Source organism: Diadema antillarum, unplaced genomic scaffold, assembly GCF_040938485.1.
Source record: "Diadema antillarum isolate AM-2024a unplaced genomic scaffold, OU_Dant_1.0 scf00000145, whole genome shotgun sequence".
Lineage (NCBI taxonomy): Eukaryota > Metazoa > Echinodermata > Echinoidea > Diadematoida > Diadematidae > Diadema > Diadema antillarum.
In genome coordinates, this window is record NW_027271034.1 from 778,693 (window position 1) to 800,018 (window position 21,326).

The 21,326-nt window shown below is 39.8% G+C and overlaps 1 protein-coding gene across 1 annotated transcript in view; it reads left to right on the plus strand.

Moving 5' to 3' along the window:
• The window catches only part of LOC139721540 (poly [ADP-ribose] polymerase tankyrase-like), a 66,028-nt gene that overhangs the window by 35,298 nt on the left and 9,404 nt on the right, over positions 1-21,326 (plus strand). The window contains exons 29-43 of the mRNA XM_071632855.1: positions 710-947; positions 1,382-1,541; positions 2,180-2,256; positions 2,555-2,846; positions 3,373-3,516; positions 4,322-4,436; positions 5,548-5,662; positions 6,231-6,498; positions 12,712-12,847; positions 13,714-14,010; positions 14,496-14,767; positions 15,362-15,555; positions 16,173-16,278; positions 17,514-17,683; positions 20,232-20,376. Coding sequence (XP_071488956.1) covers positions 710-947; positions 1,382-1,541; positions 2,180-2,256; positions 2,555-2,846; positions 3,373-3,516; positions 4,322-4,436; positions 5,548-5,662; positions 6,231-6,498; positions 12,712-12,847; positions 13,714-14,010; positions 14,496-14,767; positions 15,362-15,555; positions 16,173-16,278; positions 17,514-17,683; positions 20,232-20,376 — 2,729 coding nt within the window. The remainder of the gene's footprint in view (positions 1-709; positions 948-1,381; positions 1,542-2,179; positions 2,257-2,554; positions 2,847-3,372; positions 3,517-4,321; positions 4,437-5,547; positions 5,663-6,230; positions 6,499-12,711; positions 12,848-13,713; positions 14,011-14,495; positions 14,768-15,361; positions 15,556-16,172; positions 16,279-17,513; positions 17,684-20,231; positions 20,377-21,326) is intronic.

Genomic DNA, 21,326 nt, shown 5'->3' on the forward strand with positions numbered 1-21,326 from the left:
CATTTGAGTCTCTTTTGAGTGTATCACTAGAGAACGAAAAGATGTTTCAGCTAATCAAACTTCTAATCAAACTCATCAAGATGAGTATGAAATGTCTTAAAGGTAGGGGATACCTTTTACAGACCTCCCAAAATGCAGCAAAACATTAAATATGAACCTCAGGGGACTTGCTTAGGCCACTGCTTAGAAATTTGGAAGTCAACAGTTATCTAAATTTTGAATAATGCACAAAGCTCAACTACTCAGTAGTTCTGTGTGTCAGCCACACTTATAAGCCTTTTTGTTGCATTCTTCTGTATTTGTGATCTATAAACACAAATCTAAAAGTACAAGAGCTGATGTAATAACATATAGAGTGTGTGGCAAGAATGTATATAGAAATGTTTGTAAGTGTTGATGAACTTTCTTCACAAAATATACATGATGGACACACATGTAGTACATGGGTCTGCAAAGGTAGCCTAGTAATGTACTGGAATTTACGGTGAGCCCCGAAAACAATTCAATTCAAAATCTAACGGTCAAAAAAATGTACTAAATGTTACCTTCCACTTTCAGTACTTTATGGGAGTTTCTAAAATGATACTCTCTTCAACATACCACTGTATTTATACAGCTCTTCATTTAAGGCGTGCGAATGGGATTCCCTACCTTTAAATCTTTTCACTGGTAGTTACGAGGTCAGTTTTTACACACCCCCTCCAATCAGGCTCCCCAACTCTAAGCATGGCCCAAGTGATTGAGAAGCTCCTCAAGAGTGGAGCTGACATCAGTGCCAAGGACAGCAAGGGGAGGACGCCTCTCCACTACGCCTGCCAGAAGTACATCGCTGACAAGGACCCCAGTCTGGACGTCATCGAACTCATGCTCGATCAAAGGGCCGACCTCTTTGCCGAAGACGAAGATGGACGGCTGCCTCTTCACTACCTCTTCATCAACATCAACAAGTAAGTATGGTGGGGGGGGGGGGGGGTGGGGGGAGGAAAGATCTGTATGAGTAACAAAACTTATGGTGGAATGTTGTGTTTCACAAAGCGTTCTTGAGATAAATCAAACTGTCAGGTCTTGTAGCAGCAGTGAGTAGAGTTGTTCTTAGTACCTATGAATTGGTCTTATATATGGTTGATACTGAATAACTATTACTATTTTATTCATATTTGCTCTTCTCTATACAAACACAAGGGCTGCTAACTTCGAAAAGATTTCACGCGGAAAATTGTAAATGACCCAGTTTAATGAGCACTAAAGAGAATTAAGTGCTTTGTTGAGCTTGTAATGCTTCTGATGTAAGGCAAAGGCAAATAATGGTTTGAGTGGGATATGTACATCTTTCTGTGTCAGCTCGTTCTACACTACATGCTTTGTTTTTCGTTGTGTCCAGTGAGAATGACCGCCTGGCCATTGACCCCATAGAGGCGGTCAGCCTCCTGAAGGGTGCCATGAAGCAGAGGAAGATCAACAAACCCGACAACCTGGGTCGGACTCCGCTCCATCTAGCCGCCCACCGTGGGGCTATCATCTCCATCATGGACATCGCAGAGGTATGACCCTTGACCCCACCAATTGATAGCTTTCATTGGCAGACTTTAACAAAATTCTTACAGTTTCATGGTATTGGTATTTGGCAATTAGTGATCAGTATACGGCTCTTTCTTGAAATGGTGAGCCAAAGTAGAATAGGATAGGGAAGAAAATTGGATCCATTTGTACACTGTCTCCTAGATCTAGCTTTCTGCAAAAGAAAAGCCTAGGAAAGGGGCATACCCATATGTATTTTAAAGAATTCACAATATTTACCATAACTGTTTGTAGTGTCTCAATCTTCTACTGTGATTCTATATTTTGAATATGATGCAACAGCAAAATGAAAATCCAATGCATTTTTACGTCGACTTTGATTGAGTGAAATCAAATAGAAGAGGGAAAATTTCAGCTCAATTGGACAATATTTTAGAAAGTTGTGGAATTTTAAAGTTTCACATGCTCACCCAGAACCCTTGTCTAATTCGTACAAAAAGTTGAACTTTTCTTCAATATGCCATATAGCCGTATCTTCGCAGGTAAACTCTGCTTCTCTTTCTTCGTTGGATTTTGTAATCATGAAATGTGTGACTGTTGAATGAGCACAGTTGAATGTCATATGTATTTGTTTATTTGTTTGTTTGTTTCATTCATCCAGTGCTACACAAATATTGACATCAAAGACTCTCTTGGAAACACTCCACTTGCCATGGCAGCCATGGGAGGCCACATCAGGTGAGATGGTAAAAGTTATATGGGTCTCGTGTGTGTCGTAAAAAATTCTATCAAAATGTATCTTTTTTACCAATTTTTGCATTTCATCTGTATTTTCCATTGTACTCATCAAATGATCAGCAAAAGATTACAAAGTTTCAAATGTGATCTGTTCTATTTATATTTAGATCTCAATGTAAATTTGATCAATTTTGAATTGTTTTGATTTGTAATATTGATAATGTGCTTGAACAGTAAAAAAGAGCAAAGATGTGTAAAGGCCTTGTTTTGTTTTCTCCCCATTCTGATTCCTTTGCAGTGTGGTGATCTTCTTCTTGCAGCGGCAAGCCAACATTTCAGTGAGTGTGACCAAACAGCTGATCACAGCGGCCAGGGCGGAGGAGTTGCGCAAGCAGCAGGAGGAGGAGCGGAGGAAGATGGAGCGGGTATGGCTGTGGAAGCCCCTCAGGAAGAAAGAGGTCCCACCCGTTGCCGAGAGGAGCGTGGAGTCACTCTTCCGTACGGTGGTGAGAAACAACTGGCAGGGAATCCTCTTCCTGCTCATGGACCGACTGGAGCCTTGCAACGTGCCCTACATCACCCCCATCAAGGTGAGCTGTCCAGTCCCAGCTCTCAAAAATGGACTTATGGGTCCACCACCTTGTAGTTTGCCCTGTGTGACTTGTAGAAGTCAGGCAGGCACATCATGCTATAAGAGTAACAGGAATCAAGCATTTCCTAACTCATGGAGAATGTGGACATATTTTGGAATGTCTGGAGTTGTGATTTTTTGTTTTGCTTATGATTTGGACAGCATAAGGATATTTCTTTTTTGATTGATAAGTATACCTTAGTGCTCTGTCTTACATACAGTGTATATTCATATAAAATTTCATTTTGAGACAATAATATTGTCCTCAAGCCTATGTTTGAAACCTCATGATTGTTTAAAACCTCATGATTGTTCCAGAACTCAAGTTTCTTGTTTGTCGTTGTACTGTTTATACTTTATTTAAAAAATCAACAAGCGTACCACTTGTATGAACTTCAGGGCAAGGTTTCATTGCTTCTCCTTGTACATCAACCTATGAACCTCGCATACTAAATATAAAGTATTCTCTTTTGTGATCTGAACAGGCAGCGATAGAGGAGCACCGTTTGCAGCTGGTGCTGAACCTGATCTCCAAGGCACGTGAGAAACGTATCGATGCACCAGGGGCCAAGCAGCAGAACCTACTCCACATCTTAGCCCTGGAGTCTGAGGGTGTGCACTGCTCCAAGGTGAGGCCTCAGTGGCATACTCATAGACTTATAGCTCTCTGTCATTTCAAGATCATTCACATAGATGATAAGAATAGGTAGCTTCAGTCTAGTGTCTTTTTTCTTAAGATTTTGGAACAGTTCCCATTATGTTTCCTCCCTTCTGCAGACCTAACCATTCTGAATTTGGAGGAAAGAATCTGAATTTTGACCATTCTCAGCTCTTGTTTCAATTGGAATTTCCTATTTTTCATGATAATTTTACTACACACTCCTATGGGAACTGCTCTTTCTTTCCTACTTGGGAGCCAAATCATCCTTAATGTTTAGTCAGACAGGTTGGGAGGTCTGCTTCTGTTTATACATTCATGTCCATTGAAAGAAGTTTGTGCAGATGTGACTAGATGAATAGGTGTCTGCAGGTGAAGTAAACATAACTCTGTTTGCTGAGATCCTCTGGTGGTCCTGCATATTTACTGAATATCTGCTGTCAAGACATCACTGAATGGATGAGATGACATCTGCAGGCATTGTTTCCACAAAATGTCTATTTTGACCCAGGGGTAACAATGGGTATGCAGCAATCGGGGGCTGATTGTAATGGCAGGGCCCTCCTCGAGAGGAGTGTCAACTTTGAAGAGGCTATCTAGGTTGAATTAGACACCATCTTTGTGATGTCATCATTTGCTGAATAAGAAGATGCCCACAGGCATAGCAGCATTGTTTCTGTGTGCTGTCACATACAGACAGGATTGGTATTAACTTCCTACTCATGCTTTCACTGAAAACTTGTGGTTTGTTTTATTTTGTCTTGTTTGAATATCAGGTTGCACAAAGACTGTTGGCAAAGGAGGTTGGCTTGGGGAATGACCAGTTCAGGTGCACACCCCTTACCTATGCAGTCCTGGCTCAGAACATGGAACTGTGCAAACTGCTGTGGGGTAAGAAATCTAGACACATCTCTACTTAACAGTCTGACTTTGCAGGTCTTTCCAAATCACCCTTAGACATACTACAGTTGACATGGTAACCTCACCTCCTATGAATCAGACATCATCATCTTTGTTATTCCCATTGGCTAATAATATTTTCTCAATGACTTTATACACCAAATACTCTATGAGCTTTTATTTTTGTGATTTTGTTAGTCAGATGCTATCCAAAAATTTAACAGTACATGAAAAATATTGTGTCTTATCCCAACATAATCCAATGTTTGTGCATACCTTCTACATTCATTGGTCACTGTACTCCATGGTCATGAATTTAATCATTGAAGAAGTTTTTGGGATGTCCAGATTCTTGACAAATTTACTCACTATATATATGGCATAGACAGTACACTAAAATGTATCACTCCGCATGTACTAGAAATAATACTGATTGCCACATTATGACTTTTAGTCCTTGTACTTTTCTTCTCAGTATTTGATTAACTGTAGAATATAGAATAGTTATCTGCAATAGTGTGGTTAAGTGGCATTGAGATTTTCTGTATTATGCACTCTGGCATTGTCCAATGTGAGTGAGAAGTGGATAAGGGACACCAGCAGGGGCCCGTTTCATAAAACTTGTCATCAGTGACAACTGCCACATTTCTACGACAAATTTGCTCTCAGCCAATCAGATTCAAGGATTTCAGTAGCTTGTCACATCTATGACAACTTGTCACTGATGACAAGTTTTATGAAATAGGCTCTTTACATTCTACTGAGTGAAAGTAAAAAGTAACTTTCTATCCACTCTGAATTTCACCATATCTGGATTAATTCATGTAAGATATCAAGTTGTAGCTGTTTCCCAGTTTTGTGGTTAAAGTATTTTTTTTCTCTCCTTGCTTTTGCCAAATGCATATGTTGTATTGCATTGGGCAAAAATTTGTACTTTGATTTATGTGAGATGATGATACAGAAACTAGTAAATCAAATTGATTGAGGTTGATTTACACAAACTATCTACTGTGCAATTAAACAAGCATCACAACACATGTGAACACGTTTGGAAGTCAAATGTGACAGTATTGAAAATAATCATGACTGACTTTCTTTTCAGATCACATGAAGCAGCAAGACGGTAGACAAATACTGACCAGTACTGATGCCAAAGGTCGTAACCTCTTGGCCACTGCCTTCTGGAGACGGCCAGAGTACAACGAGGAACTTGTCCGGTGGGTGAAATTAAGGAAAAGTAGTGAAATTCTTTGCCAAAGTCAGTTAAAATAAGACAACACAATCTGAGGACAGTTTCAATACCAGTACTTTGTACGTGGTATATTTTGCAGCATTTTCTTATAATTTCAGAATTTTGTCATCAAGACATATTTCTGTCACCAAACACCAGTCCATATTGTTTTCATGTTGCAGGGATTGTCATTAAGGAACATGTGTGGGATGTAAATATTGCAGTTGCTTGTATAAACTCTTATGAGTGCATCATTTGATGAAATAGTTGGTATCAGAGTTTGACACTGATGATTGAAATTGATTGATCATTGAGAAATAGAAACTGAACCCTCAATTATTTTCTATCTCTCTTTTAAAGACATTTGTTTTAGCTGCTCCAAAATTAAACATTCAATGTAAATTTCCTGTATCAAAAATATTGTTTAGTGAAATTACCGTTCTTGGATTACGGTAACTCTAAAGTATTTGCATAGATGTTACTGTAGTCATGTCAAGTGCAGATTTGTATGTACCACATTCATGTTGACAGACTTTCCTTCTCTCTCCCTACAGCTGGTTGCTTGAGATTGGTGCCTCCCTGAACGTCACAATCCCTCTCCCACTCTGGCCAGTAGAGGGCAGCGGAGCCCAGTCACTAGGTAACGACGAGCTGGAACAGTGGTACCACCATACCAATCACCCAGTGGGCAACATGTCACCCCTAGAGGCTGTGATCCGTGTGGGTTACTTCAAGCAGGTCCAGGATCTCTTGAAGCTCGGTGCTGATCCAAACTACCATGACAGGGACTCACTTCTGCCCCTCATGTTGGCTGTCAAAAAGGTTTGGTTTTATGACTTTGTAATGGCCTCAGCTGAAATCTGTTTCACATGTTCTACTATTATTTCACAAGTTCCATTACGTTTCAGTTCCTCTAAATGAAGAGGAAATTGTTACTTTTTTCATTCACTGTTTTCATTGCACAAAAGAGATAAAGATATTTATTTATTTATTTATTTATTGCAATTCTTTATCCAGAGTAGCCTGATCAGCATGAGATATATAAACATGATAAATTATTACATTTCAAAACAGTATAAAGTAATCACACACATCAAGTATATAAATAAAATAATATCATACAATCATACAGATTTAAAATAGACTAACTGCCGGTCTTCCTCAGGGCTCTGTTTTCGTAAAAATCCATGAAACATGAACAACAACATCCACAACGGTAACAACACCAACAATAAGAAAACAATTTGTTTAAAAATAGATAATTGTGGCAGATCAGCACGGGACACGTAATACAGTCAAATATAAAAATGAAGTGAACGCACATGTACAAACACCTGGAAACACGATAAGACAAAATGACATCTAGAAAAAGGAAAGGAAATGATTCAGTATTTCCTATTAGGCGGCTGCAACTCATCCCGCTGTTCTACCGCGAGGTAATGTGTGTTATAAACAGGGGTCCCATTGATTATCAGTACAAGGTTTTTAATTGCCCTCAACACACTTTACAATCAGTTCATTCAATCATGCAACATCTGCTCCTCACAGGGATAAAATATTTGCTTCCTTTCAATATTGTGGCCGAAGCGTATGTACGTTGTAGAAAAGATGGGAGAATAGAGGTGATGAGATGCTCCAAGAATGGGTGCTCAACAATTGATCGGGGACAGGGATTAAGCACCCCTTTTATGTGTGTTTAAGGTGGTATTTAAATGATGCTATGCTATTTGTGAAGCGGGCAGGTTCGGGGAGTCTGTTCCAATTTTCTGAGCCTGCATAAACAAAAGATTTTTGATAAAAGGCTGTACGACATTTCGGGAGTCTTAAAAGGAGTTTATCTGTACTACGGGTTACTCTTGACGACACATCGTCGACAAATGAGAATTTCTCATACAGTATAGCAGGAGATAGTTTATATACACATTTGTACATCAAACAGCAGGAGGACCTATGAAAAATTTGATGTAACTGGGGCCAATTCAGTTTTCTGAAGACCTCCTCAGAGCGGGTTTCCCATGAACAATTCGCTATCATATATGCTGCTCTCTTATGCAGCCTGTTTAAAATATCATAGTTAGATTCTGATCTGCCAGACCATACATTGCAGCAATATAATATGTGGGGTACTATGTAACCCCAGTATAATTTCATCAATTGAGAATCATCAAGGCAGTATTTAATTCTCCCGATAAGCCCTAATTTTTGTTTCATTGTTGCTGCTACAAACTCAATATGTTTCTTAAAATCTAAATAATGATCAATTATTACACCAAGACATTTTACTTCATTCAGGCATTCCAATACATGCCCATTCATATCAATTGATAGATATTGATCAGGGATAGAGTTCAATCTTTGTCTTGACCCAAGTAACATTACTTTCGTTTTCTTTAAATTCAGAATTAGCCTGTTTCTTCTTATCCATACTTGGGTTTCATTTAATGCCTGGGTGAGTTTACTCTCTACTTCTTCTTTAGATTTTCCTGGTACTGACACGGTTGTGTCATCAGCATACATGTAAATTGAAGCACTTGTGACATAATGTGGAAGGTCATTTATAAATAATGAAAACAAAGTGGGGGCTAGAATGGAGCCCTGTGGGACACCTATGTTAGCTTCCTTTGTTGAGGATATTCCTTTACCAACTGAAACAAACTGTTTGCGGTTTCTTAGATACGATGCAAACCATTTCACACTGTGTGCAGTACAACCGCATGTTTTAAGTTTAGCTAACAAAATAGAGTGATCTACGGTGTCAAATGCACGGCGTAAATCAATGAAAGCAATTCCGTTCATATTCCCTTGGTCTACGTGGCGGGACCATTCGTCAACCATACAAAGTAAAGCAATCTCACAGGAGTGGTTTGGACGAAATCCAAACTGATTTGGTGATAATATATCATTTGTTATCAAATATTTAAGGAAGTTCGAAGCAACAGCTTTTTCAATAATTTTTGAGAGCACGGAAAGAATTGCTATCGGTCTATAATTTTCCACACAATGTTTATCAGCTGACTTTGGAATTGGTTGAACTCTTGCTATTTTCCAGTCTGATGGATACACTCCTTCAGCGAGTGATAAATTTAGTATATGCACCAGTGTACCTATAACATTAGGAGCATTGATTAATCGTTTAAGGAGTTTGACCGATATATCATCATATCCTGTAGCTTTCTTGCATGGAAATTCATTTATCATTTTTACAACAAAGTCTTGTGAAACAACGGGTAAATCATACGTGATATCTTTCTCTGCATAATTGTTGTAATGTGATGATACAACTGACGGAGAGGTTTCATCATCATTAATTTCTTGTACTAGATCGTTAACAGAATCAATAAAATGATTATTAAAACATTCTGCAACATCGTTGGGTTCGGAGAAATCTTTTCCATTTACCGTCAGAGTTATATTTTTGTTTCCTTGTTTATTGGTGATACTCTTTAACACTTTCCATATTGCGTTAGAGTTTGACTCATCACTATTTATAAGAGCTTCCATATAATGAAATTTTGCTTTTTTTAGTTCACATTTCACAGCTTTTTTCAGTGATTTGTATTCAATCCAGCGAGATTGGGAAAATGTTTTCCTAGCCTTTTTATGAAAATGATCACGACGGTTCATTAAGGCAATGATTTCTCCGGTAATCCAAGGGCATGGATTATTTCTCAGCCGTTTCCTTTTATATGGGATGTGCTCATTGACAGTTTTCATGAGTAGGGTGTACCAAAGTTTCCATGCTTCATTTGTTTCACACATACTGTAAATAATGCTGAAGTTTTCCTCAGACAGAGCCTTATAAAACTCTTCACTGTTTAAGTTTTTGTAATCTCTCCATACAATGGTATTTTCAACTGAGTTGGGGCTCTCATCCCCATACACCGTGAACACTAAATAATGATCACTAAATGACGTAGTAAAAACTCCTGAAATACTGTGATTATCTGGATCAGTGCAAAATATCAAATCAATAATAGATTTGGAAGAATGTGTTATGCGAGTTGGGATGTCGACCAATTGATAAAATAAAAATCCTGACATTATCAACTGCAGATTATTTGAGGTACTATCATTCCTGGATGGGGTCATATCACAGTTGAAATCACCAACTATAATAACATCATTGTGCATTTGAGTTACAATATTGCCTACCATATCACTTAATGAATCGAAAAACTCTGGAGATGAATTTGGCGGTCTATAGACAACACATACAGCCAATGGCTTACCACCTTTTATTACTGTTTGTATACAGATTGCTTCAATATCACCTTCAACATTGTTAACACTTTTAATAACCAAAGTATTGCTAACATATATGGCTACACCTCCGCCATGTCTGTTACGATCTTTGCGGATGATCGTGTAATCATTTATATCAATCTCGGAGTCAGCAATTGTATTATCACATTTGGACTCACTTATGGCAATAATATCAAATGGTTTATTTTTTAGACTGAATCTTAGTTCATCAATCTTTGCCGGAAGAGAATTAATATTAATATGTCCTATTTTAAAACCACGACCAGGGATACGAGGGAAGGATCCTTCCTCAAGCTCGTAATATTTACATGAAAACTCAGATTCTACTTTTGTTTGTTCAGTGGAAGAGATTCGATTGGTGTTTTCTACATTGGTCTCTGGTTCAGCAGCCTGTGAGTGGTTTGTAAGCTGTCTAACCAATCTCGGGGGAATACCCGTCCTCTTGGTCGCGTCCACTGACGGCCCGTGATGTGAAAATGTGAAGCCTGGTCTCTAGCGGCGTTGGCGTAGGAGAGGTGCTGTTGCCAATTTCCTTGTTTATCCTGCTGGAATTGCTGTTGTTGCTGTTGTTGGTGCGACCTTGTGTTGGTGATATTCCACTGATGCGTTTCATTCCGGAGGTGCGCGATGATGTTTGTGGCAAAGACGCGGGTTCCAACAGCATTCAGGTGGACGCCATCTCTGTTGATATGCGGATCGGGGCTGATGTTGTCGTTTGCAATGATATCCCATTTGCGCTGATTGGCTAAAACTTTGAGCTCATTGTTGACGGCGTTGATTTTTTGAGACATCTCTCGTGATTCGTTTTTGCGATGAATGATGGTTGACACAGTGATTTTCGTCGAGGGGCTATTTTCGATGACTTCATCTGCGAGGGACGAGATTTTGGCAATGATCTCGTCGGCTCCGTCGTCCACGATGTTGTTCGTCCCTAAGTGCAGAATCATCTCCTTGGGACTTAGAGAGCACGCGTTAGACAGAACGACATCTGAGGCGCTCTCGATCTTAGCTCCCGGGATGGTTTTACACCGGATCCTGCGTGTTTTGGACAGTTTTGATGGCTTTATTGCTTTGACCATAGAATCACCAATTATCAACACATCGACGATTTCCGGGCGTTGATCAGACACCTGGGATTTGGTGTTCATTGTGGCATAACGGGCGCGGTGCTTTTCTCTGTAGTCGTGTAGTTGTCGTTGAAGTTTGTCATCCGTTGAAAGCGAGGGTTGCGAGTCCAGGTGGTCAGCTCCCTCCTCAGGTAGGGGCTGCTTGCCGGCTGTATTGTTTGCTGAGTTGGAGTGATTGTGAGACAGGCTCTGGGCGGGATTTTTGTTGCATGACACAAAAGCATCTACTTTCTGGTTCAGCGCGTTCATTTGTTCTCGAAGAGCAGAGAGTGACTCCACGATTGTGCTGCAGCTCTTACAAGACATGACGTTTTGTTCGTTCGAAATCCCACTTTTGTCAAGGGCGGTGTGACTTTTGTTAGGGTCTCGCTTGGTAATGCAGTCAGCTGCACTGGCGCCATCTTGTTTTAATGTAGATCCCATGTTCTCAAAGTCGAATGTATGTACAAAATGACTGCATATCCCCTTTTCAAGGCTTGGGAAGATACGCCCTAGTAAATCAGTCATGTAGCTAATGTAACCATCCTTCCCACTTCCGCCGTATTTTTCATAGGAGCAGTGCAGATGCCTAATGGCTGTTCGTAAGCTCTCAGTTGTCACATACTTGGGCAATTTACATCTGAATTCTTTTCCACCAGGGGTTCCTCGGTAGGAGTTCGTTTTCAGTTTTACCATCTCTGACTTCATATCAAATACACAGTTATTATGTAGGTGAAAGTGATACGGCAGAATTTGTCAAACGGTATACACTTAACACTAGTCTTGTTTAGGGCGAGATTATTACATCGGTCTCACACTCGTATCGTTGCAGATAATCACGGCACGTCATACTCACTTTACACAAAGTCATGCATCTGGGCTGGGGGACATACGTCTGGGCTGAGAGTCATTCTAGTTTAACGTCAGAGTTTCACAAACAGGTCCACAGACTAGTCCTGGAATTGCACTAAAGATGATCATAATCACGAATCATCATCTGAAAATTGTCGAATCCGGGTAAAATAGTTCACTCCACAGGCATAAAAAAGACAATTCTGGCAAGATTTTGGAGCTCAAATACAATCACGTCCGCCTCCCTTGCAGCGCCCTCATATATGCATTCAATATGCTATTTACTTTTAATCTGTCGACATTGATTGATATAAAAACCTACTAAACTCTCTTTGTTAAGTATCAAAGAAATACACGCATGTATTGCTGAAGATTTTCATTTTCACTGTTGACTTTTCGTTTGGCTATCTTACAATAAATCTGTAGTACAAGTGTTTGATATTGTCAAATATATTTATTTTTTTATATTTTTTATCAATGACAAGGAGGATGTAAGAGGGCTGTGTGTCAGTCGATAACACTTATCAGTGTTTTCTTCAGCTTAGTGCTGCTTGCCTACTTTTTACATCATTGACATCCTAGTCAGATTTATGACTGATGCAATGTTAATGATGGAATTGTCCTGCATGTAATCAGACAGCAAGCTTAAGGGCCAAGTAATTCCAGTGGGAGCATCCAAGAATATGCACTCTGCTCTCAAGAGTTATGTGTCAGTGCGCACACAGAGCCCTCTCTCTTTCATTCTAAGGACCGCCTGATTCAAGTTTTAGACTAGGATAGTGATTTTTTGTTTCTTTCTTTCATGTATCTGTAGAATGACACCTGTCTCGTTAAGCTCCTCCTCAACTATGACTACAACCCGGCGGATGATGGCAAGAAGGTAACACAGCCTGCCAAGCAGGGGAAAAAGGCTGCAACAGTCGGGATGTTTGGAGCTTCATTGTGGGGATGTGAGTATCAGTGATCAGATGTGATGGTCTTTGTAAAGTGTCAAAGAGCATTTCATTGATGGCTTCTGACATTTGTGGAAATGTCTGTCATTGGTTTACTTTATTTTCATAGATATTTCCTTTGCCGTCAACATAACTATCACTTTAAAGATCAGCCCAGGAGATATAATTTTACCTAATGTTCAAATTCATGAAAATTCTTCCGTCGTGATGTTTTCATTGCAACTGATTGACAAATTGCCCTTACGTCGATGTAGGGCAATTTGTCAATCAGTTGAAATTACCTAATGTTGTTATTCATACAAGTTCAGGCATACTGAATGATAGGGATTTGTGATGAGGAAGATAAAGTTATATCAATAATACTTCCCCTTTGTGGATGTGCAGTCTCTGTGTCCGTGTTCTCTGCTACTTAATCATGAATGTTTGTTCATGGATGACTCATTGCAGCAAACTATCTAGGAAGGGATAGTGTGAGTGATTCCATCACGAGACCTTGAGTTTGGCAGCTGAATGTTAAAATGATGCTGGAATCAGGACCTGAGGGGTGTTTCATAAATGTTTGTCAGCACTGACAACTGTCAGTGCTGACAATTTCAGCAAAATCCTTGGTTTTGATTGGCTGAGATGCTCTGGTCACTTACTGTAACTATGGTGATTCAAGTTGTCAGCGCTGACAAACGTTGATGAAACACCCCCCAGGACTTTAAATATGTCATTTACTTTCTGCATAAATAAGTTGTCAGCAGTGATGCGAGAGTTAACCTCATGCCTTAAAATCTTTACTTCAGCATTATCCACAGTCATGGAACAAAGAATTAATGTTTTTCCCCCCTCTCTGATTTTTTTTCCCTGTTGATGTACAGCTAAGAAGAGGGCTAGAGCAAATATCGTCAATGGTGGTGGTGACGATGACGAAGATGAAGATGAAGACGAGGATGAGGATGAGGATGAGGTCGATGAGGATGAGGAGCCTATGGAGGATGAGGAGGAAGAGGAGGAGGAGGAGGAGGATGAAGCCATGGAGAATGAGGATGACGATGATGAGGATGCCATCGCTGAGAATGGAGAACAGGAGGAGGAGGATGAAGACAAGATGGATGATGAAGATGAGAGTGGGCAGGCTACCAAGGGAAAAGGCAAGAAGGGCAAAGGAGCCAAGAGTAAGTTTCCTCATTTCTTCTCTTTCCAAATCTTTGTTTCTCTCAAACATCATGTCTTCTGTACCTGGTGGTTTTATTTGGTGTATATGTTGTGTTTAGTCATTTACAAAAAGGAATTAGCAGTTTCAAGTCATCTGTCTTATGTTGCTCCCATAAAGCCATATCCTAGGTTTGCAATGTGTTTTATCACTCATAAAAGGAATTCCATAATGTACTCATTCAATTAATCTCAACCTGCATTACAGCATTGTCAGAAATCTACTGCTTTCCTCAGTTAGCAGAGGTTAGTTTTGACAAAAACTTCAGGGTCCCAATGGTCAAACAGAGAGTATATACATATATCTGGAACTGAACTGCCATATCTTGCATCTGTAAATGGGGAGGAAAGGGGGGGGGGGGAGGCATAGACCATGCTTGCTTCGTGCATGGGATGATAATTTACAGACGCAATCTTCCACATCGTCCTTGCACCCGTGCCTTTGCAGAAGATGAGAAGCCCACGTTCCAGAAGACCAGCCCAGTCAACCTGAGTGCTACAGACTCCAAAGGGCGTACCGTCATCCACCACATGATGAGGACGAGCGACTACGGCACGCACGAGAACGTGGAGCTACTGAACCTTCTCCACCACCTGGGGGCGCCGATCGAAGTGAAGGACTTGTCTGGGAAGACACCGCTGGACTATGCCCTTGAGAGTGGCTCACACACCATGGCAGAAGCCTTGCAGAGATTGCTAGGCCTCAAGAAGCCTCAGATGGTGAGTGTTCTGCTGTCCATAGATGATGCTTATCTGTTAAGAGCTATTAGGGGTGCGAATTCAAACTGACTTGGCACGGAAGAACCAATTTACGATACGTATATATGCAGCATAAACCTGAGGCTGGGTATTTTCCAGTACCTCCTGGAGACCTGTAGACATTTTGATTAGATTTTATTTCTTTCCCTCTGTTGGTGTTTTGATCACACTGTCATTGCCTTCTTTGATATTTCTGTTATTGTACTTCTTCATCTTATGTAGTTGTCAATGGTATGTGTTTTTTAATCTTTTATTGGCAGTAAACACTTTGCAACTTGCCAGCATACATAGGTCGCATGAAAATGCTTTTTATGCCTCCATTTTTAATGTTTGCAGGATTTTTTGACGAAGTGAAAGGGTCACATGAAGAAAGGAAACTTCCAAGATATTTAGAGATGTAGAGTTGTCTTTGAGTACATCACATAAAGAATGACATAATATGTAACTGTCATGGTAGTTGTTGAAAGAGAACAAGCAAATTGGCTCCAGGAGGTTACTCACGATAAAGAACGATTCACTTAATTATGTTAGCCATTTTGCATTTGACAACTGCAGAAAATGCCTGCGCCTCCCCTGAGGAGCCCATGGAGTGACGGGTGTGACTGGACGGGAGAGCCCAGCATTGACCACCAGGCAGACTCCCAGGCCCTGCTGGACAAGGTTAAACAGGAGAGCCAGAAGGAGTTGACCGAGCTGCCCAAGTATCCCAAGCCTCGTGTTGACTCAGCTGCAGAGCTGAAGGAGGCAGGGTGAGTGTCAGACCTGATGGGGAGGAGCTGGGAGGGATGGAGGGGTAGATGTTTGCTAACTTTGTTCATTGTCAATCCAATAGAGGACATCAATTAAAGAGCACTGGAGTTGATGCAGTTGGCACATTATCAAACGCACTGTTGTAGTCATCACTGTTTCATCAGTATATTTTCATCTGGTGTACAATTAAGTAAGAAAAAGTCCATCTTCCAATATATTCCTTAATTCCTCAAACTTTCCTCTTTCATAACATCATTCCTCTTTCCTAATATCCTCGTGATTTCTTATACATTTTCATGTCTAAATGGGTTTATGGTTTGATTTTGTGTTACCGAAAAGTAGAGGCAAACATACCTTTACAGGATGCTGTGGAAGAAGTAAGGAACTGGATAATTTCATTCACAGGAAACAGTGAAAGCCATGTTATTTTGTTGTTTGTTGGCTTTGTTATATGCGTGTGTATGTATTTATGCACATTGTATGCATATATTCCCATCAATATAGCAAACATGTTGTGTTTGTTTGTTGAAGATTTTTTTTTTCACAAGTTATAACTTGTAGGAGAATGTTGCTCAAATCTGTTTTTATGTTTGTTTCCCTCCTCCTTGGCTTGCAGTGAGGTGTTGATGGACACAGAACAAGACATTCCCTACGACATCCTGATGACCAAAGTGGACGTCAGGTACGGCGTCTTCGGCATGAACAACTTCTACAAGATGCAGGTCAGTTTCTGTGGCTCGTCTGTTAGAGGAGACCTCCGGATGATTTTCAGACTCTTACATTTGAACAACTATAAATTAGTTATGCTGGGTACAGCATTGCAGAATTTTTAGTGATTGGGATGAGGAATAAGAATGTTTTTAAAATTCATAACAAGTTGCAATGAGCAAGGATGATGATATGGCAGACTCACCATAAGAATGCATGAGTTGGGGCTCAAGGAAGCAGAACAAAAGAAGAAGGCGTGCATAGATTATACACAGGTGTACTGTACTTGTTAAGCAAGTGGTATTGTAGTGGAATTATACCGCTACATTTCTGAAATATGTGAGCCTTCTATGTCATAATCATTGTTCAGTGTATTTTTGTTTCTGGTTTTTCAAGTATGGTTTCTCTGCTCAAAGACCACAATAAATTTAGCAAATCTATACATGGAACTGTTGATTTTTGTACTACATGATGTGACATTATGAAAATCGTCTGGAATGCCCCTTTAAGCCTGTGGTCACAACCTCATTCATGTTGTGTAGATGAGGAAAGCCACTCTAAAATGTTAAAACCCAAATGGTCCAATTTCACACTGATCCTGGATTATACCATGTTTTACTGCATTAATGTTAGTGTCACATTGTTTACTCCAGCACACGTACTGAACATTTGTTGACACATAGATTTGCGTTGTGCATCTGTTTTGCTTGTGTCAGTCCATGGATTAAATTAAATGAATGGATTTGATTTCAACTGCCTTTGTGGATTGAGGCCAGCATTTCTATAACAACTGAAAAGCATTGTTATGGGGGATCAGGGAATACATCAGGGGTGAAGGATACCAGTGGCTAAAATGTGACCAGAAGTTTAAAGTAATAAAAAGTTTAAGCAAATTATAGACTGTGATAGCTTTGATGAAAACGCATTGAACACATTATGATATGTTATCACCAATTTTAAATGATATCATGGATTACATATCACAACCCATGATGGGTTGGTGTGCAATTGAAAGGAAGAATAAAAACTAAGTTCTGATGATCAGTCAATGGGATACATATTTTCGTAAAAGATGAGTAAATATTTTGCAATATAAGTTGCTTGTACCCTTGTATATGTCTATAGGGTTACTTTCCTATTACTTTTAAGAAAAAGGAAAAAAGAGGATCTTCAAGGACAAGCATGCATGGTTGTCACAGATGTATTTTTCCTATAGGACATGATGTATCATCATTCTTCTCTCTTTAAGATTGTGTTTTCCAAGACCAAAGACCTGTACATCTTGATAACAAGATGGGGACGGATCGGACACCAAGGTCAGTTCCAGCGCACCCCTCTCCCCTCCAGGGAAGGTGCCATCGCTGAATTCTGCAAAATCTTCAAGGCAAAGAGCGGCAACCAATGGGCTAATGTCAAGGAGTGAGTAGATTGACCTCTTTACTCAGATTAGATTTTCATTTCAACCGAATAGTTTGGTTTCATCCCAAGAAGGGTGTGTAAGCATGTGTTTTTGCTTTTGATGGGCATTATCATGTCTCCATATCTAGAGTGCATGGAGGCATTCAAAGGGGTCATCTGTTATACCACTCCATTTGATGTAAGAAGGAAGAATTCAATTCAAAATCGACTCGATGCCAAAATGGAATATGAGATATTATACAACACCTCAGAATGATGTCGAATTGTGATTGGCCAAGAACATGTCACATGACATTCAATAGAAAATACCTATCAAACTCATTTAGAGTTACAGCCATACAATAGGCCCCTGGTATGGGCCTATTGCACGGCTCGAAGGTACTATAGCACGGCTTCGCGGGGGGCTACTAATGCATGGCCGCTCACAGAGTCCTGTGGCTCACACTAGCAAAGCGCCAGCAAACTACGTGCTGGCCGGCTGCGCTGCGCTGCCGGTAAGTCTCACAGACCAGGCGCGGGGCGGAGTACTGCAACAACGTTAACGTGTACGCGCAGCTACTTTACCTAGCTAGTTGCATGTATTGCGGCCTTTATACCTACTGCTGTGTTTTTACTTTTGACTCTGATTTGCTACGTGGACCACAGTGATCCCAAAATCAAGACTTCATTTCAAGTTGAGAAACCGTAATTTGATTATTTTTCTGTGTTTTTATACAAAATCATTTTCGGAAATAGACAAAGCTACTAGATCTACCGACATCTCAGATCGGCCTAACAGTCAGGCCTAACTCGATCTAACGTAGTGTAGAGTGGGTATAGACCCTGCGGAGTTTGTGATTCCTGTGACTGTGTGGTCGAATCATGACGAGTGTTTGAAAGCAGTACACAGGGTGGTTTACAATTCTCGGCCTAATTGTTAATACATTTATTTTTGGGCCTTCCTGAGTTGGCGGTCACTAATTTAGTACTGTGATTGTGGACAAGGTGTTGTATAAAACGAATAATTTATGATTTTGTTCGTGCATTGGGGCACGTAATACCGCACTCGGCGCGAGATTCGCCACTGGTCTATTCAACGCGGCGCTACGCGCCTTGTTGAATAGACCAGTGGCTTATCTTGCGCCTCGTGCGATATTCGTGCCCTATGCACTCACAACTCATAAATTATTCGTATACTAGTACACTGATTTCAATCTTCTTCTTTTTTCGCTGCAGTGAACAAATGTCAGAGGTCAGAATTTCAGGTCAAATTTAAAAGTTTGTTGTTTTCACAAACTATCACAGCTTGTATAACTCAAGGAGTTTGTGGTATTAGTTTTTAGATCATTGTGCAGGGCTGTAGCATGACAGATCAATTCTTTGATCAATTTTTATGCCTCTGCCAACGAAGTGGCCGGAGGCATTATGTTTTCGGGTTGTCCGTCCGTCCGTACGTACGTCCGTCCCGTTTCGTTTTTGTCGATATCTCAAGAACCGTGTGGTGGTTTTACATCAAACTTGGTATGAGGGTATATCCTGGGGGATAATACTTTGTTTGGATTTTAGGGTCATGGGGTCAAAGGTCACAGGTTATTTTGAGAAAAAAAAGGTTGAAAATTCATGTTTTTCTCCATATCTCGCAAATGGTTCAAGGTATCTTCATGGAACTTAGTATATATGCTTGTTCCAATGGGCAGTGATTATCTAGGGAAGTTGGGGGTCATGGTTCAAAGGTCAGGGGTCAAAGGTCAAGGTTAACTCCTCAAAATATCACTACTTTCCTTATGTTTATGCAATGCCTGAAGGTTTTTTTTTTAAAACTTGGTGTATACATGTATTACCCAATATATATTCTGTGGGAAGTTTCTTGCCAAAAGGTCAAATGTCAAAAGGTCAGAGGTCAAGTGAAAGTGATGAATTGCACTTTTTCCTCCATATCTCAAAAGTAACTCAAGGTATCATCATGAAACTTACATATTTATGCATGTTCAACCTAACAGTGATTCTCTTTGGAACTGTGAGGTCAAAGGTCAAAGGCCAGGTTTAGATAATGCTATTTTCCCATTTGATATTGAAATTATACTTTTTCTCAATACCTTGAAAATTACTCAATGCTTAAACTTATAAAAGGGTCAAAAGTCAAGTAAAAATCATCAGTTTCCCAAATACCTGCACTCTGACATTTTAGTCATTCATCCAATTGAACCTAGTTCTAGGAAAGTGAACATTCAGCACATTTGTGTCAAACCTGTCATTTTAATATTTTGCCAATTGTGTGAAACTGTCATCACACATTGTCAAGACATTGTACTATAGACCTATTAGGAGAACCATGCATTATGGCAGAGGCATATCAGTCGCCGTAGCGATATGTCTAGTTGTGTTATATTTTTATACTGTTTGATGATAATTGATGTCTACTGTGACAGTTCATTCTACCAGCACCTGAGGCATCAGTATTTGATAGAATATGAACCTATTAAGTAGCCACTAGCATTATGAATAATATTATCATTAGCATTGATTCCTGTGGGTTTTTTTTTTTTGTGTTTTTGTCTTCATTCATCAGGTTCAAGAGGTTTCCAGGCAAGTACAATCTGGTGAAGACAGACCCGTACTTTGACCGCCGCACCGTGAAGAGAGTCCAGTTTGACTTCAAGTTCGATAAGCCGTCCAAACTCTCTGCTGGAACTCAGGAACTACTGAAATTACTGGTATGTCTGGGCTCTTTCCTCCCATTGTTGGGTATCAGAAATAATTCCTGTGTATTGGGGGATTGTATCATGGTAGATATCATTTTATCAAATCAAATCAAAATGAGATTAGTACAGGATTTTTGAGTTACAGTCCTGAGGTCCATTTCATGAAGTCATCACATAAAAGTCTTTACATAAATCTCAGAATGGCCAAAGTCGTTCATATGTACAAGTTTTTAGCTGGGGGAGACTTTCAAATCCATTTCATGAAGTCTCTCACATTTGTGTCTTGTGAGCAAAAAGTCTCTCATAAGAATTTCATGAAATGGACCCCAGGATGTACAAGAGTCTCCAGGGCATTACATATCATGTGACCTGTAGTGTTGATATGTTATGCATGAATGCAGAAGGACATACAAGAAATAAGAAATAGTTTTATTATTTTCTTTCCTCCCTTTACATTGCTTCATTTTTCTTTTTTCTACAAGGAAAAGATTTGTGAGAAAATCAAATATACTACCAAAGACTGCTCTTGTAGCCTGTGCTTTTATCTGTCTTTATGCAATGGTCAAGAACGTCCAGAATTGCAGCATATGATAGAATCTTTGTTTCAGACAGTGTTTAATACCATCACTTGTCCTTTCAGAAATTCCATACATAATTTCTTTTTTCTTACACAGACTAGGAATGAATTGTCAAATATTGTATTTTTCAACAAGGCTTAACCCTAAAAAGACTGGGCTATTTCGGTAGCTCGAAAGACTGGGGGGGGGGGGGGGGGGGGCTCCCCTTAAGATCTCGGCCGTTGATCGCGCGATCGCCGCGGAACTTTGCACAATGGTAGTGTGCGATGTAATCTACAAGATCGTGTTTTTAAATTTTCCAAAATAATCTTCTTTTATTTTATTTCGATTAATTATGATAATTTATGCGAGAAATCAGAATCTTTCATCTAAATCAGTAAATAA